This window comes from Amphiura filiformis, unplaced genomic scaffold, assembly GCF_039555335.1.
Source record: "Amphiura filiformis unplaced genomic scaffold, Afil_fr2py scaffold_26, whole genome shotgun sequence".
Taxonomy (NCBI): domain Eukaryota; kingdom Metazoa; phylum Echinodermata; class Ophiuroidea; order Amphilepidida; family Amphiuridae; genus Amphiura; species Amphiura filiformis.
In genome coordinates this window covers 454282-473332 of record NW_027305490.1, presented here as the reverse complement: position 1 = coordinate 473332, position 19051 = coordinate 454282, and the positions used below count along the sequence as shown (strand labels likewise).

The window sequence follows — 19051 nt, the reverse complement described above, 5'->3', positions numbered from 1 at the left end:
GCCACTTGGAAAGGGTACACTTTTGTAATTTGTTTTACTGATATTGCCATAGACATTCAAGAGGTAGATGCATAGACTATATCCCACACTTGATAATAATGTTACCACTCCCAAACAAATGCCATTCTTATGGGCATAGAGATGTTCTTTGCTGTATTATAATATGATCCGTGATCCGATACTGCATATGCAGTGATTCTAAAGAATGTGTGTAATTATCAGAGATGCCACTTTTCGGGTTTTAGCCCGAATTCGGGTTTTTTGTGGGTCCAAATTCCCACCTTTTTATTTATTTTCAGCCTGTTTTGGGGCTTTTTGGCCAGCATTCACATGCTTTTCATGTTTTTCTCACCAGTTTCAGGTTTTTTGAGTAAAACTGAGTGGCATCTCTGAATTATACACTGTACATAACCAATCACGCACTGTCATGCTGACTTGCACACAGTAAAACCAAAGTGCATGAAAACATGTGCTCTACTGTTCTGTTTCGAAAATTGATTTAGTTGAGAAAAAGTAACAAGATATATAACTTATAAGGGACCATACCCAATTACCAGTGTACTGCTTTCCTCAGCATGGCTGAGGAATCTCTCTCATTCAATGGGAGCTTGAAATCATTATGGCTGTAGTAAGCTGCAGCTTGACTGGGGAAGACTGATATATTATAGGTATGAACCCTAAGCAAATATGGGGACCAACTCTCATGATAATCTCACACAACTAATAATCTCTGTAATGGTGATCTCATTAATATGATCAGGTGTTGGTAGAAATATTGTATTTCAGTATTTATTCTACTTGTTGAGATATGGAGACCTCGATAGGGTGACTGACAAACAAATATTTCGATGCAGGCAACAAGTATTTGTTATTCAATCTTCTAACGAATGTTTGTTGATGGAAAAGTTGATATTCAATGTTAACCGAAGCGGCCACGATTGAATAACACAGTATGTGTTGCATTGAACATTTGACATCAAATAAAAAAGGATGAATATGGCCCAAGACGTGTCTCAAAAGTGCAGATGGAATATTCTTTGAAAAAGAAGTCAACAGCTTTGCACAAGCATTGTCATGTACATAATTCTGAATAGCAGGTGTTTCCAAATCTTATATATCCAGTGTTTTTATTTTACAGTGACTATATCAAATGCAAGTTACACAATTTATTTCACTGTATATACAGTTAGCATTACTCAAATTTAATTTTATGTTTTTGCATTTCAACTGCATGTTAACTCTCAAAAACCTTTTAGTCCTTTTTGTTTGAGAAAGTTTTGTTGCAAGTTGGAATTGCCTTTCATCAGATTTCTTTTCATTGGGAGCTAATCTTGTTGTCTTGGTGGTGTTGGATGCCATCGTTTGGAAGATCAGCTCATATATATAAGATATATCCCTGCATCTATTTCCCCTTGTTACCTTAATTTTGTTTATGTCAAGTTAATCTCACATGAACAATTTCAAAGATGTTTTTCATGCCTCTAATTTTGTTATCAAAATGTTAACCTTCCCTTAACACTCAGAAAGCTAGTCGTCAAGCTCCAGTATTATGCGTAGTATAATAATATGGGTGCTGGACTCAATAGATGCGTGTTGAAATCAACCCAGTTCTGAGCTGCACCTACCTAGTTTTTAAGAAAAATTTGCGACCAGATTTAAAATGTTATTTTTAGAAATATGAGATAAAACAGTGCTTGCAAATGTACATACACTCTTGTTTTAATGCCAGCGTTAAAATCCAGCATGAAATTTACTCATGTTATTTCATTTAATCATCTTTATTCAAACAGTTTAAACATACAAATTTTAAAGGAATAAAGAAATACACAAAACATCAAAGTATATTATTTTCTGGTGGAAAATGCTACTGAAAGTCAATTTTACAACACGCTCATTAAAAAGGTAATTGGTATACCCTGTATTTTTTCGCACACCTTGAATATTGATTTCAAGTTTAGGTCATTGTAATCTGTGTCTTTATGCTTTACATCAATGTATACTTTTACATACCTGTAATTGGTACATAAAAAATTATAACCATTTATCTCAAAACTGATGTTTTCACATATAAGAATAGCATCTCACAAAAGAGGGTCCCAACTTGTGACACATGGCCATACTGCCCTTTACTCATGGGGAGAATGCAACTTTTCTTTTATGTCAAGTTATTCTCTCACACAGTGCGCATAGGTTTGACAGTTTTCAAGTTTCTCTAGCTGTGACACAGTCTAAGTTCTTCATTTTAATGACGAAATGAGCTTTGGGTAACAATAGCAAGCGAGTGACTAGCTTTCTGAGTGTTAACATTCCTATCCTTACACCTGTGCATAAATGATGATAGAATCGGGGAATAATTATGTTTGGGAATTGACAGTGATCTTCAGCAGTGGTACACCTTATGTAAGCCAAGGCATTGTGTATTATGGAACAATCTGTAATGTACCTCGCACAGGAACATAAAATGTATACTCTGCTGATCGCGTAGTACGCTATGCTTCTTTAGCACCCCTTGCCTCCATTCATGTAGTTATTGTGTATTGTCAAGTATAAAAGTTGCAGAGGGGGATTGTCATGTATGCCCAGGTAAATCACACTGAAATTGATCACCAAACAGTGACTGATTTTTTTAATAATTTGGGGTACCTGTGAGGTACCTGTTAGATTTTAATGTCTCAGTCTCTCTCTAGCCTCGTCAGCAAAAATGCTTATCCCGATGATTTGAGATTTCACTTTTTTCAGTAATGTTTGAGGCATCAAAATAATGTTTGAGGGTATCAAAATAATGTTTGATGGCATCAGTAAGGTGGACAGTGTGTATAGCAGTACCTGAACGTGAAAATCACAAATGCTCTAACAGGTACGCGAAGAAGAGAAGATAAAATTGTAAATAGTTCATAATTTAAGTCTACTTCGATCTCTCCTTAAACATGTTTAATGACTATACTGCTTCAACCTAGAAGTACAAACCAAATCCGTGGCATTGGGGGTCGATGCTTTGCGTCACACATGCTATGTGTTAAAAACGCTTCGCATGAAGAGCGTGGTGTGCTCGGCAAGTACAAATCACGCAGCAGTTAGCGCGCCAAAGAAGCATTTACACACGCTTTGCGCTGGAATAATTATTCTCATACCTCGAGTGTCTGAGGTCTATTTACTTTGTACTTCTGAGTTGACAGACTATAGTTCTATTCTGTCTTCCCTACAAACCTCTTCCCTAGATGGTACAGTGTGGACACTGAACCAGGGACTATCAAACACCTCTAGGCTCTTTCCTCACTTTCTCGTTTTAAAAACACTAACTTCTTCCCCAGTGGGGTAAATTATTCCCTCCCAATTGAGAGTGAATAGCAGAGAAATAGACACTTCTGATCCTTCAAGGACATGAATGATGCTGTTGTTTATATGTATGATTTGAAATTGACACGTTGTGCTTCCATTTTTTGCCACGGTATATTTGTTTGACAATCACTTATCTTACTATTTCAGAACTTGAAACACCTGATGACAGGAAGAAGAGAAAAAGCCGTTCCCGATCTAGAAGTCGAAAACGCTCACGATCTCGTAGTCGCAGCCGCCGTTCCAGATCCAGATCTCGTTCATCACGTCGCAGGTCTAGATCACGAGATCGCCGTCGCAGCTACTCCAGGTCCCGGTACCGATCACGTTCCAGAACTCCTCCAAGACGTCGGTCACGTTCCCCACGCAAGAGGTCACCTAGGAGGAGATCAAGAACTCGATCACCTCCACCACCAAGACGTAGGCGATCAAGGTCTCGCAGTAGAGATAGACGATCTCGGTCAAAGTAAGCATACATTGAATGGTAGTTTGTTGCACTTGTGAAATTCAATTCAGAAAGTTTTTAAATAATCCTGGTCAACTCTAAGTTGAAGACTTTCTTTAAAATGTTTAAAAACCTTCATTTCAATATTCAAAAACATTATTTCAAAGTTGTTTCATAGTGTCATAGTGTATGGTATATATTGCTTAAAAAATCAAATACTTATGACCTTGTTTTTTATTTCTCTTCAGGGATCGAAGACGTCGTTCCAAAACGCCACCTAAGAGCTATCGAGCATCCAGAGCATCGGGAAGCAGGAGCAGGTAAGAACATAACAAATAAACTTGCAAGTTGGCTACCAGCCAATGCAGCACTCCATTTTAGAAGGTGTTAGTTTATTGATGATGTTACTGATTGTAATATAGGTACAATATTCAACCTATTTAGCACCCTTTCCCCCAGTTGCTGTCAACATGAACTTTACCAGCAGATTTCTGTCGTAGTGTTCCCATTGTTTACAAGTATTAAAACAATTTGTACCCCCCCCCCCCCACAAAGGACAAGCATGTATTTTGTTTGGAACACTTCCTGCTGTGGCTGGAAAGTTCAACTCTGGAATAACAGTCCCTACCACACATATTGCAATTGAAAAAAAGATTGAGCGATGCTCTTTCCATTCATTGTTTCGTAATGAAAAGTGTATATCTGTAATTTTGAATTTGATAAAAGGGTCAATTGTATCCGAACCATATCATACTCTTTACTTTGCAGATTATAATCAATAAAAGTGGCAGCTTTTTAAGTGTTGACTGAAAATTCCAGGTACGCAAATTTTTGTGTTGTGATCAAAGGTTTAAACCACTAAATTAGATTTTTTTAATTGTTTACACTTCTTATTTCCAGGTCTCCTCCACCAGTGCGGTCCAGGCGTAGAATCTCCCGATCCAAATCCCAGTCGCCATCAAAGTCCCGTTCCAGATCTAGATCAAGGTCTGGATCACCAAGAAGATCCAAGTAAGTTAATCATTTTTTCAAGAAAAGATTATATTCAAATGTTACTGCAAGGAAATGCTGAGTGCAACAGCTGTGTTAAATGGATACTAAGCAATAAATTCTAGTATACTGGTCAAGTCTTGGCATTCTTGGTTTTTAAAAGCACTTGTCATTGGGAGGAAAAAAGAAATGTTTTGGATGATGAAAACATATTGACCTAGATCAGGGCTTCCCAAACTATGGGTCACAAGCGTATCTTCAGGGGGTCGCCGACCTAGACTGAAAAGAAAAAATTGAGTATAAAAATAATAATGAAAGGAGGAAAGTGCAAAAAAATTTTTAAAATTTTTAAAGAAGAGGTTCTCCTGCTTAAAGAGGAATTTGCTAAATTTCTTTTGCAACTTTTTCTGCTTTCGAAACTGAAAGGTACACATTAAGAGACAAGTGAAAGTCAAAAGTGAAAAGCAAAGATCTAACAGTTCATTCACTCAAAAAACTACATTTGTATTATGATGTGGGTCACAGTCACACCATACTTTGCTCATGAAATTTGGATCACAGGAAAAACAGTTTGTTAAGCCCTGGCCTAGATCTAGGTTCACTTTTTAGAGTTATTTTATGTCTGCAAAATTTTATCCCAAATCAAATACAGGAAGCTGTTGCACTATAGCAAAATCCCATGCAATCAAATATCTTGTACTCAGGCATAATAACACTTTTGCTATTTGATACTGATACCATTAATGATATGAATGTTATGCAATGTTTCTGTAATACCTTTTGCATTTATTCTACCAAGTATCAACAGCCTTACCCCACCACCAGTCAAAAGTGATTTTTTGTGTGTGTGTAAACCAATAGAGTATTACCCGAGTAGTCAGTTGGAAATCCTACAAGTAAATTTTCAACACAGGCATCATATTGTAACAGGTTTTAAGTCAAGTACCGTTGCTTTCTTTAGACACCAAAATTGGACTATTCCTGTTTAAATCCAAACACCCCTATGGAAGACATGACATTAATCTCCCACACAGTAGGTGTTGATTTCAAATGGAGTCACACATTCAGGTAATCCCATTTGAAATTCATACTCCCTGTGTGGAAGATTAAGGTCATGTCTTCCAAAGAGGATGTATGGATTTGTACCGGAGTAACCCATTAATGCCTTCTCTTGTGAAGGCTTTGTTTTAGATTTCTTTTCATTTTTCCCTTACTCTTAAAGGAGTATTTTGTGATCCTATCATCCTCTTTTTATGACATTTTTCAATAGATATCCACGAAAAAAGCTTATTTCCAAAATTTCAGTTGATTCCGATTTTGCGTTTGCTAGTTATGCATGATTATGTGTATTACACTGCTCCATAGACAATGTGTTGTAATTTCGTTCTGGTATACCAGAACGAAATTCAAATTTCACAATATCTTTGTTAAACAAATTAATCTGCAAGAAATATTTGGTACATAAACATTATGTACCCAGAGGTATACAGTGGTATAAAAATCTCAACTTTTTGGAGAATAGTGGGGGATGATGCTGTGGATCACTTAAATGCCCTTTTAAACCCATCAAAGTTCACCTATCCTAATTACAAATATTATTGCACTACTTATGCAAAGTGTGAAGTTTTGAGAAGTTTTAATATCTGATTTAAAGAAAGGTTTTGTAACATGTTTTGTGCTAATTACAATTTCCATGAGCAGACAAAGCTGTTGTTGTAATTTTATTATGTATACTTGGCTTGCATAAATGAAAGCAACAATAGCATTTATGTTGATTGCATTTTATTGTTACTTTGTTACTGTTACTTAAATAGTATCATTGCACTGTTTAAAAGTAACATTGCACTGTTTGTAAATAGTAATTTATTAGTTATTGTGTAGGTATCATGTATGTACTTGTGAGTGGGTATCCCCCCCAACAAGGATACACAATGAAACTTTGCTATCCAGTCGTGGATGCACCAGGAAGACAGACTACATGTAAATGCAATGCTATAATATCGCACAAAATTGCATTTAAATTCATGATTAAGCCTGTCTGCTGTCAAACCAGTCCACAGCTGATAGGTAACAATGCAATTTTATACACAACATCCACAGTTGATATGTGTAAAGCCTCCATGGATAGATATTAAGAAGATTGGTTTATATATCCACATGCAGTAGTCTGCACGGGGGGGGGGGGGGGGCGGTAATTAGATGAAGTGATGTGTGGGGTGGGTGGGTGTGTGTGTGTGTGTGAATTGTGTGATGTTGTCCATATACTAGGTGTGTTAGTCAATCATTAAATACAAATATGAAATGTATAAGACTACCTATTTAAATTTAGAATTTTATACCTCTTATTTACAACATATTGCATCCCATTTCCTACTAACTTCATATCATCACTACCTGCACCTCTGCTGTACTGAAATGAGTATTAAAAATACACAAACAGTGATAACACAAGGAAAATTGTGTTGTTTCTGGTGTGTGATCCCATCTTCCATTTGTGATATTTGATATTTGTGTCTCTCGTGTACAAAATATGTGCATCCCATTTCATATTGTCTTCATATAACACACTGTGCTTTTGCCATGGGTTAACAAACACACTAACTGTAACAACAAGATGAAATTTTTGAAATTACTAAATTCATAATTTGTTATTTTTTATGACTGTATCATAATAGCAAGAGCAGTATGAGAAGTTTGGAATTAAATTGTGAGACAAATCACAGGTGATCACATGCTGGTAGCGAGAGATAAAGTCGTGCCTGTGCGTATCGCGTACACGAGCGTAAATGCAAAAGCAATAAACAATCACGCTGATTGGCTGATCAACGCACTTGACCACAAGCCGGCTGACCCATTGGTCTTCGGCGCTGCGCGTAGTAGGCGACCTACGCGGTCGCAATTCACCAGCGCGTACCCGGACCACGGAAGTTTTTAAAAAACAACTTTAGTACAAATGCTACTGGCAATTCAGTCATTGCAGCAACTTCGATTTGTGATGCTCCCAAGTTGACTCAAGTTCGACAGGAAGCAATTGGATGCTGGGCATGCTAGTGACCCGTAATCGATATATCAGCTTGTCACTTTTTGTATAGAGTGACGGGATGTAAACTTTGGTTCACCTCAAGTTCAGTTCGCTTTTCACCGTGTCAAATCGCGCATTGATAATAGCGCAAAGTGTACACACACACACGTACAAGGGCGGTTTCTTAGCACATTTGCAGCATGCACAGTCATTGATGCTACTACCGAACTTATGTATAGTCACAAAATACTTTACCAAAAACTCTACGCTCATAGCCAGTGTTCTCGCTGAGGCGGTATGGCACGCAATTTGCGCAGGACTGGCCAGAATTCTAGGAAGAAAAAGGACAGAAGAGGTTTAAGCCTAATAATCCCCATTGTTCTTTGCTGAAAACAAAATATATGCAGCCAAAAACTAAAATCCTAACAACAAAATCCTTAGAAAAACTAAATACTTGTTGCAACTGCTTAGTGTGATACATCATAATGTAGCATGTATTCAAATAATTAGTTTTTTGACATTTTTTAAAACCCTGCTTCTTCCAAATGCAAAATTGTATACTCTAGAAAAGATCATAATTTATATTTTATGACCTTTACTTAACATTATTGGTTGAAGTTCTGTCCATACTCACTGTAAACTGATGGGTACCAATAATATTGATAGAGTATACCATCCCAGTTTGCAGTGAATACCTATATCTACACAAACATTTAACATCATTTTTCAAGCATTTAATATCAGCTTAAACCCTGTGTGCTTGCATGCACAAAATTCACAGCTACAGCTTTCACTGAAATTCCACCAAGTTGTGGGGCTTTGTTTAAACTTCCCTTTTAGATTGCAAATTTTCTTTCTTGTTTCATCCTCATCTTTTTGGCAGAAGTTATTAACATGTCAGTGTGAGATAAAGTACTGTAATTGTAAGGACAACAGGAAAATTGTTAGTGCAACGAGCGGTGTACTACTCCAATTCTCACGGCCTTGGTACAGCAAGCTATTATGTGTCAAGGTGGTATCTAGTCTGTTGGGGCATCATGTACTCTTGAATTGGCTAACTAGTTAAAATACTTGTTAGAATAGTGTAAAAAGTTCTAGTCCCACTCTCTCTTGATCTGGATTTGGAAGTGAATTTGAGGTGGGCAGTAGGATTGCGTCTCCAAGAAACATGAAACTAAAGTTCTAATGGCTTTCAATGAGAATGGTTGTGTCGACATCCTTTTCAATTTACAACAGAATCGCTGCCGTTGGACTTATTTCATTAATCCCTTTTATTTTAAAACACTAAACATAAGTAAATACTGTTTCTTTTGACAATGACTGGCTAAGGATTGTGTTTTTTTTCATTAAACCTAATTCAACCAATGTGTCATATAGTCCTATATATCCAGGGAGTTGCTGGCTGGGCCAGCGTAACCCTGTGGCCACAGGCCGGTGATCTTCTGCGTGGCATGCAAGGTTTGGTACTAATATGGTGCAAAGTCCAGAGACCTCGGACACAAGTTTTGATGTCAAATCCAAAATTAGGAGAGGATATGCAGTTTAAGGAACTTTTCGTAAGCCACCTTCACAGAGTGATTGTCATGGAGTGCTCATCTTAATATGAGTGAAATAAGGCTCCAAAGGTGACTGCGCTGGTGTTCTACCAATGAATTACTTCTGGGTCTCCTCTATCCAGTGATGCCAAATATTAAAGTACAAACATTCTCCACATGACACACTAAAATGCCTTAGGAGAATTGAGGGTTAATGAGAAAAAAAGTTATTCTGATTTCAAAGTGATTGAGTTAACACTTTACATCCATTTACACATATCTCATATCATGACAATTACATAATCCTTCCTTCAAGTATTAACATGGTGTGATATTCACAAACCCAAGCTTGCAGACTTCCCAATTCATTTTTATATATTTACTTTCTGTGTTAGTATAATGCATGAGCATGTGATTTTCAGGTCATAACATCTGCACTTTCAGTTGAAACTTAAATGATCATCTTATTTATTCATCCATTGTGAAATCTTACAGTGTGACATTAGCTATAGAAAAAATATTAAATTTGTGTACATCGTGGAACATTCAACTATGCTTCTTACTCCGTGACTAATCATGCTAACTACACAAGCATACAACGCTTCTCTACGCGTCCATATTAGCGAGGCTATCTGCGTACAACTGCTTACTACGCACAGCCACGCAAAGAGTATGTTCCACGATGTACACAAATTTGATAATTTTTCTATAGCCAGCCATAGTTTGAAAGCTTAGTCTCTTAATTCATTTCCTGCTAACCACTAATTTATATTATAGCAATATTAACTAATTACCATAAGCACCACTTTAGCTTCTTATTTATATGATGACAAGGCCAACAAAAAACACTATGCCAATACATTTTAAAACTTGTTTTACAGATTTTGGGAGGGTTTTGTTTTGTTTTGATTTGTAGTCATCAGAACAAAATAAACAGGGGCAAAAAGTGATCCAAAAATGCAATAAAAAATGTGCATTTCACATAGCCTTTTTCTTATAAACAGTAAGAATTCTTCTGAAACAAATTTTTGTTCCCTAATAATACCATTGTTTCTATTGTTTTGCATCTTTTGATTGACATGTGTGTATATGTACCAGTCCGGAGCGTAGGGATGTGTATGTGATATACAGTACATGGGGGGGTAATTTCCCCATCAATGTAAAACTAGTCTGCTATCATATGGTAGAAAATCTGTCCACAGAAGATTGCACATTCGTACAGTCCACAGTTGGAACCGAATGTATGGGGGGGGGTGTGTGTGTGTGGGGGGGGGGGGGGGGGGAGGTGTATGTATTTTTGTATGAATGCATATCATTTGCTTGTACTACATGTAGATATTTGTAATTTGTACTTACATAATTAAAAGCAGTTGTGATGACATTTGAAATTCAGGAGATTGCATCATTATGTGTGAACATTTAATAAATGAGTAGAACATTTTCAGGGTTTGATCAATATGCATGCACAGTTATACCAAGTGTCAGAGTGATTCATTTTGGTTTCACCAGGACATTTAATAAATGAGTAGAACATTTTCAGGGTTTGGTCAATATGCATGCACAGTTATACCAAGTGTGAGAGTGATTCATTTTGGTTTCACCAGGACCTGAAGGAGGACAAGAGCCCTCAAGTGGCCGTAACATGCTCTGTCTATTAGAGCTTGCATGCTTTGCAACTGTTGACTCAAGAATGAGTGGGTAGTTGGAATCCATAAAACTATCCATACCAGAAATTATACAAAATGATAAGCAAAATGTGTGTAAATATCGTAGCACCCACCTCAGCCCACCCTTACTAGGCAGATAGCACATATCTATTTCCTGTGTCAGACATGGGTTGACCCATTATCCACTTCGGTAGAAACAGCCTCAGCCTCTACTGGTATTTCGGATCAACACAGCATGCCAAAATCAAACCTTGAGTGTAAAGTATGTGTTTACTGTTTTTGCTTCTTACTAAAGCATGTAAGATGATCTTGGGGTAAACAGTATGGTAATACCATGTTATCAGTAGAAATATGCTTATATTTTTAGTATAATCTAAAGTTATGAAAGGTTATGTTAAGGTTGGTCTGAACCCTGGAATTATGGAAACTTTCGGGCCTCATAACTTCTAAATTGTTTGTCTAAAGTATATAAAAGTATACATATTTAGAATGGTAAAGACTGGATAAGTTCATCTGTGAGGTCAAATTTGGGCCAAAATGGCACTTTTGGCCCAAAATCCCTAAAATAACGGTTTTGGCCCACTTTTTTGTGCACCGTAACAAAAAAATTCTTGGGCCAAAAGTTTTTTGAAATTAATTTTTAAAAACTAGATCAAAATATCTAGGACCCGTTTTTTAATTTTTTTGAATTTTGACCAATTTCACCAAAAATATTTGAAATTTGTGCCAAAATCGGGCTTTTTTATGATTTTTTTGAAAAATCAACATTTTTTGACCATTTTTGGGGCAAATTTCTCAAAGTTAGTAGAAATTCAAAAAAATGAAAAAACGGGTCCTAGATATTTTGATCTAGTTTTTAAAAATTAATTTAAAAAAATTTGGCCCAAGAATTTTTTTTGTTATGGTGCACAAAAAAGAAGTGGGCCAAAAACCATTATTTTTGGGATTTTGGGCCAAAAGTGCCATTTTGGCCCAAATTTGACCTCACAGCTGAACTTATCCAGTCTTTACCATTCTAAATATGTATACTTTTATATACTTTAGACCAACAATTTAGAAGTTATGAGGCCCGGAAGTTTCCATAATTCCAGGGTTCAGACCAACCTTAAACAAGCGCTACCTGATAATATTCAACCAGATAGCTCTGTTATTAGAATGTTCACATAACAATAGGAAGTGCATGTTATGTGAAAGTAATCAGACACATGGTAATGGACGCTTTATATAACAGATTGAAATGCCATTGAAATCTGTCTATTGCTTGGGAAAATAAATACATGGGTTCAGTACTCCCCTTTTAATTGATTACTATTCAATATGACATGGGTCAATCAGAGAGGCAACATGTAATTAGAGTGCTATTGTTTAAAAGATAAAAAAGACCAGCAAGGAATGGAAAGTACAGAGAACAATGAATATGACAAAGAAAATTCGAAGGCAACATTTAAATGATTAAATGAACAAAAAACAAAGAAATAAAACAAATTGATCAAAAAGGAAACTAATTGAAAGGCATTTTATAGTACAAAAGATGGAATGAAAGGAAGAAAAGGAAAAAAGTCTGGAAAAGTTCAAGAAAAATCAACTTTACAAGTGATTTGCAGACGGATAGAAAAAGCAAGATAAAAAAGAACACAAAAAAGTGGTTCATGAAATATCCATTTTCTTCAATTTAAAGGGGAAAGATTATTAACGACAACTTAGTGAAGTGAACTCGGTATCGCAAATGTTCCAGTATGCTCAGTGATCACAACCCGAGTGTGGCTGTGATGTACATGAACAGCAGTGCCGGTACGTGACTCATAAGAAACCGTTTTGTACGTACATGCAAGAGGTAAAAAGTCGCAGACCGTTCGTACACGCTCATTGCGCGTTACGGCTAATGACTCCGAACATTTTGATATTTATTGAACATTTATGATATTTACTTTAATATCTAACAAACCAGCCGCTTCTGTGAAAGTGTAGTACAATTGAAATAGTAAGGAGTTGTTGGCAGGTAGCCCAGCATTTGCAGTCGGACAGATAGAACTGTCTGCATTGCAGGAATAAGTTCAAAATCAAAAGGACAGCTAGTCACAACATTTTATTTCTTGGGTGATTAAAAACGTCCCAAGGGGTAGTTTAGTGTAATCAATTATGGCAAAAGATGGCATGTGAAAAAATTGGCCTATCTCATACCATTCCAATTTTGCACTAAATAACTGGGATTGTGTATGCCAGGGCTGTTGCAAGGTAAAAAAAAGTGTGCCTGTGAAAATAGATTTATACATCAAAATTAAAACATGCTACTTATGAAAAAACATGAAATGACTTTAAAGTGGGTTGTATTCACAGCACTAATTGGCATGGTTTACTGTGTGTTCCCAATGTGTCTGAAACAAAGAGACAAATTCAGAAATGCAAATCTGGTTCAAAATATGAAAATGGGAATGTAAACAACTAAAGAAACATCGGAAAACATCCAGATTCTCAAAAACCAAACTATTATTGTGATAATTCAGTTGTGATAACACCTATCAGAAATGTTATACAAGAAGTGAAAAATATTGAGGAAAAGGAGGGAAGATGATAGATAACAGCATTTTAAACAAAATAAGGAATCAATTGCTGTAATGTGACCCACTTTCAAACTTCCCACAGTTGTACCTTAAGTTGGTGTTATAAGGTGTCGACATGCAGGTATGTCAGAGTCTCTTACATACTATGAAAGGGGATGTACAGAGGTTCACGAGGGAGTAAAATACATTAATAGAAATATGATTCAAATTATTATTATTTGAACTACCAAATGGTAAAATATGCATGGGAGTTGATTTATTAATACATGGTGATATATTGAAGGTTGATTGATTATCAGAAGATTATGTGCACAATAATATTCAACTCAATGAATGGTATCCAGAGACAGGCCATGTAGTGTTCAAGTTTGAATAAGCTGTGCCCCATGTTTCTGTGGTTTTCGCCAGATGTACATTGGTGGCATTAAATGTAGATGTTTGCATATATGGTGTAATGTTTAATCCACCCCCACAAGAACTCACCTACGCATTTATACCCATGAACCCCATCACACACCCATTTACACACAACATTCTCATTCAATCAGCGTGTTTCTACTGAGCAAATAGCGTGTTTCTACTGAGCAAATGGTTGACAGGTAGTGTGGGGTGATGCAAGCCCCAGTAGAATCAGATTGGGTGAAGGGTAACTTCACCATTAATAATAGTGGGCAATACATGGTAACATGCCCAGTAGAAAATGTACGGGCGACAACTTTGTTGGTGTTGGTGACAATGCAGGGGAATAAAGCGTATTGATGAGGTGCTCAGTATAAACATACTCAAAGACACATTTGCCAAATTTGTATACACGTATCATCAATTTGGGTATGGAGATAAACAAAATAGGCACTTTAATACAAACAAACATACATATCCAGCCTGCTCCCTGGACTCCATGTGACTGCGGGTACTCATGCTTCTTGGCGAATTTTGAAAACACATTATTTTGCAAACTTTTCAGAGGAAAGCACTCCTTTTTTAGCAATTTTGTGAATTGTTTGTCCTTCAACAATGCCCCCTTTTTCTGGTTAAAATGCGAACAATATTTCAAAGATGCCCTTTTCTGACAGAAATGTGTATGACCAGTCCCAAAACTGAGTCAAGTTTGCACATTTTTTCCCCAAAATAAGAATTTTGAGTAATATTATGAGAATAAGGGAATGATTAAATATGCACACTCATTTTACTAGATGAAGAATATTCTTTTTTTAGAATTTCGCATTTCTTCACTCAGAAATCACCCCATATTTCAAGAAATTGCATGAGCACGAGTATTGAGAACCCATGGATGCACAAAGTGCGGGGACCGGATATCCAGAAATATAGGCCTATATGGGGGAAGTTGTGGTGGTTGCACAGTGATATATGTGTACATGATCTAATTTTGACAACATTCATAATTGAAGATGATTCCACCAAGGAACATGGGTGTCAGATTCAAGATAAACCAAGTGTGGATGACACTCTGTGGGTATGGTTGGTGCCAGTGAGTTAACATGGGTTGGACACTCAGTACAATAGGAAATGATGTTATTCATAATAATCTCTGTCCAAATTACTGCAGCATGTTGGAACATCACTCACTAAATGATGAAGCAAAATCAAGTCATAATTTGGCAGAAAAAATGTATTTGGGTGGGACCAACAAAATGTTTTTTTATAGTCTGCTTTATATAGCATACTAGATTTGTGACACTGACAGGAAACAACAGCATGTAGGCTTTAAATGTGGAAAATTAAAATTATATGCAGATTAATGAACTGATTTTTTTTCAAAAACCAGATAATTTGAGCTTTTTTCTGGGAAACCGCCAAATACTATATATAAACAAGGTTAGCGGTATATCATAAGAGATTGCGGCTGTTGTTTGTTGCATTAGTTAGGATGCACAATGGCAAATCCTTTCACATTTGTTGTAATCATTATTAAATAGTTCTTGTTTGCAGACAATTTGTACTGCATGAATAAGGTGACAATTGTCAATTCATCATGGTTCAGGGTGAGGAAAAACACTTTTGTTGGCTGCCTTATTAGTTAAATGTCTATGTGGGTGTTTAATTTATGATTTCTGAAACTATTTCTTTCTTCCCACTGTCATTGGGAGAGACTTAGCAGGCACTGTCTGGCTTTACTGGATTGTGTCAATGAATGTGATGCAATCAGGTAAAGTTGTGTTAGGTCATGAGGATAAATGCAAATGCAGACAACAATTCAGTCAGTACAGCAGAAATAAACTGCTTCTTTTTGCCACAATCCTACCAGGTATTTTACAAAAAAATCAAAACATGTTTTTACATGTGAAAATTTCAGAGAAAAGTTTTTGTAAAATCATAGGAAAAAACCTGTTGAATTCTGCACCTCGAAAATGAATTTTTAGTTAGAGGTTAATAACTGCGCATCGGTTATTTGGAGGGCATTGTGAAAAATCTAAACATTTTGCCTTTGGAACCGAGGGATATTCCGAGGTCCAAAGCAAAATGTTTAGATTTTTCACAATGCCCGACATATTACCGATGCAAAGTTATTAACCTCATTCATAACCGTCACTTTAATCTCTTCACCTTACAAAATAACACAAAATTTTGCTCAAAAGTTTATAAAAATAGATGATTTTACATCTTCCCTTGCCAAAAATCGATCAGGCTAAAACAGAACGACCAATAACAAAAGTGCGTATCACAATCTGTGCAAATATGGTAGCGCGCTTAATCCAAATCGGCAGCCAGCGCTACAAGCAGTTTGTTGGACGACAATACCGCCAGCGCACGCAGAAGTCAATTGTGTGCGACATTGGAACAATTACGCATTTTGCGGTCAATTGTGAGATATTAATGACCTCGATTTGCGTTCGCGTTGCCGCAAATAATAAAATATGATTGGATCGCACGCATCGGGTTTATTAATGAGGTTATGAACAATAGATAAAGTGACATCATAGAGGTATTTTAATTGTGTCCAAAAGTTGTAGAAACATTAGGAATGAAGTAAAACAGTCAACAAAAACGGTAAAAAATGAACAAGTTGATTCCAATCAGTGATTTAAATCAGCCTGATATAAATCAAACAACCAGGCTGCAAATTTCAGAATCACATACTTTTGTGGCAACAAGTCATTTTGCCTAATCATGTTGTAACAAGCTGTTGCCTTGATGTCTTCATTTACTGCCCAAATGGTTGAGGGTGTCAAAATCAATTAAGACACTTTACATTCAACTAGTTTTGTGTTGGAATTGATTTGATGTGTGGTGACTGTGGATTAGCCACAAAGTCACAGCACTATTTTCATGTGCCATGACCTTATTTGACCGATAAGAACCCTGCTTAAGTTGAGACAGAAGACTTATGCACTCATTATCCAAATAATGCATAAATTAACTAAAACTCCTGTTTTAGAAATCATTTTTATACTGCCCAAGTAGCTTCTAGTTTTACTTAGCCTGTTGATCCATTCCTTCCTTTCTGTGTGATTAAATAGCCACAAGTTTGATTCAGTTGGTTGACATTTTGCCCCCAAGTGATCAGCCCCCTATTAACAGCTATTTGTCACTACCAATGGCCAGCCAGAGTGAGACCAGGCAGTCTTACAGTGACTCACCTTCTGTCTCCATCCAATATATACAACATTTTACAGATTCTAATTATCTCCATAAATGTGAAGAAAAAAAATCCTCTAAAGCTCACAATAAGTAATGTAGTCATGTTTGTACTAGGAGTCAGGTTTCATAACGTTTGGAGAAAAGGTGAAATTTTGAAAGATTAGACAAAGTAATTTATCTACTAGACTTCAAAACTTCATTGAGAATTTTCTCCAAGAGTTCCTCTTTCCATACATAGTTAAAAATCTAAATGGGTTATTTAAATTAGTAAAATCCAAAAATTATACGCCGAGATGTATAATAGCGGACAGTTAATACACAACAGAACACCCCTGCATTGGCAGATGCCTGTAAATTATGTTCCAAAATACTTATCACAAATTAATATGGGCATATAACAAATGTTGCACATTTCTTATAGCAGTTATCACGCCTACGAATGTACGTGTTTATCAACAGGTTGTAAAAGATTGTCTGTTTATTGTTATGTTGGGGAAATGATGGGTAATGATGTTGAATGAAATAGAGCTGATATTAAATGAATCACTGTATTATTATTATCGTTCTAGGAAAATTGTGTAATCGTTTGCTAGTCTATCTGCAAATTTAAACTCAAATGTATTTTACAAAATGTTGTTGAATAATACTAAAAAAAAATTCACAGATGTTCTTGCTTTGAGAAAACTTTGCTTCCTATCACAAAGCCCCTCTGATGAGCTGTGAGACCTAACCACAGGGTATACCTGGATTTGAACCCATGGTCTTATAATTAAAAGACAAAGCCTTCATTTCTGTGCCAGAGTACATCCAGACACTACTTGTGCATTGTTAAATGCATTCTGGATGATAACTGGGAGCATGATGACCTAATTAATGTTGGGGTGTTTGACTCTTGATCGTACGGTTCAGTGTGGGTTTGAACCCTCTCAGGGTCCAACATACTGTGTCCTTGTGCAGACACTTTATCTCACTTGTCCCATTCCACTGAGGTGTAAAATGGGGAGATGTTTAGGGGTTATATAGTGCTTCATAGGGAGTTGTGTGATATCCTAACAACAATGGTATAAATGTGCAGTGCTTCAAATGATAAATAAAATACTTACATTTATTTAATTTTGTTACTTGTTTCAAAAGTTCACTCTTCTGTTACGATCAACCTGCAATGAATTTCAAATGTTCACAGTTGCCAGATCTCAAAACTGTAGTAGTATAGTAATATTAATACTAGTATTCTAGTTGATTTGGTAACCCTTATAATAACACAACTAGTGGTATAGTGTAGATTGATGTGTTGTTTGCAAGTATGTTTGTGTGTGTGAATATTTTTTTTGCTATTGATAAAAGTTTTGACTGTTTCACATTATCAAATCAGATCAAAGCCTAGTACAAGATCTTCTGCTACACAGGACAAAATGTAAGCTGTAGACGCATGAATCGAGGACTTCAGTCAAGACTAGTGCATTTGGTGTTAAGTCAAACCTTATGTGTTTTGGGGTGGAATTCGCAAAGCTTCTTTTAATCTTAAGTAATCCATTGAAAAGTTGCCAGCAGTTTGTAACAATTGTACTTTACGATAGGGGTTTCTGTTAGAAAACCCTATTCATACCTTTTATATCTTATTTGTGAGAGGCCTCATGATGCGTGCTACATGATTCATCTATGATGTGTTGTAAATATTAGTAAATTTTTGGCCACTCTTGAGGTCTTTTGCAAAACTTTGGCCATCATAGCATATGGAACTTGTACAATTACAGGTTCCCAAAATTGTTGTAACTTTACATTGGATTACTTTAATGCTATTCATTATTGAGCATCCATTGTTGACCCCAGAAATAGTGACTTGTAATGCGTGTTAAGCTCTTTATGGAATGGCGCACCTGTTTATGTGGAATGCA

At 36.3% G+C, this 19051-nt stretch overlaps 1 protein-coding gene across 1 annotated transcript in view; it reads left to right on the top strand.

The window, feature by feature from the left end:
• The window catches only part of LOC140143738 (uncharacterized), a 54669-nt gene that overhangs the window by 25264 nt on the left and 10354 nt on the right, over window positions 1-19051 (top strand). Inside the window, 4 exon segments of the mRNA XM_072165549.1 lie at window positions 3487-3802; window positions 4030-4101; window positions 4682-4792; window positions 18529-18570. Coding sequence (XP_072021650.1) covers window positions 3487-3802; window positions 4030-4101; window positions 4682-4792; window positions 18529-18570 — 541 coding nt within the window.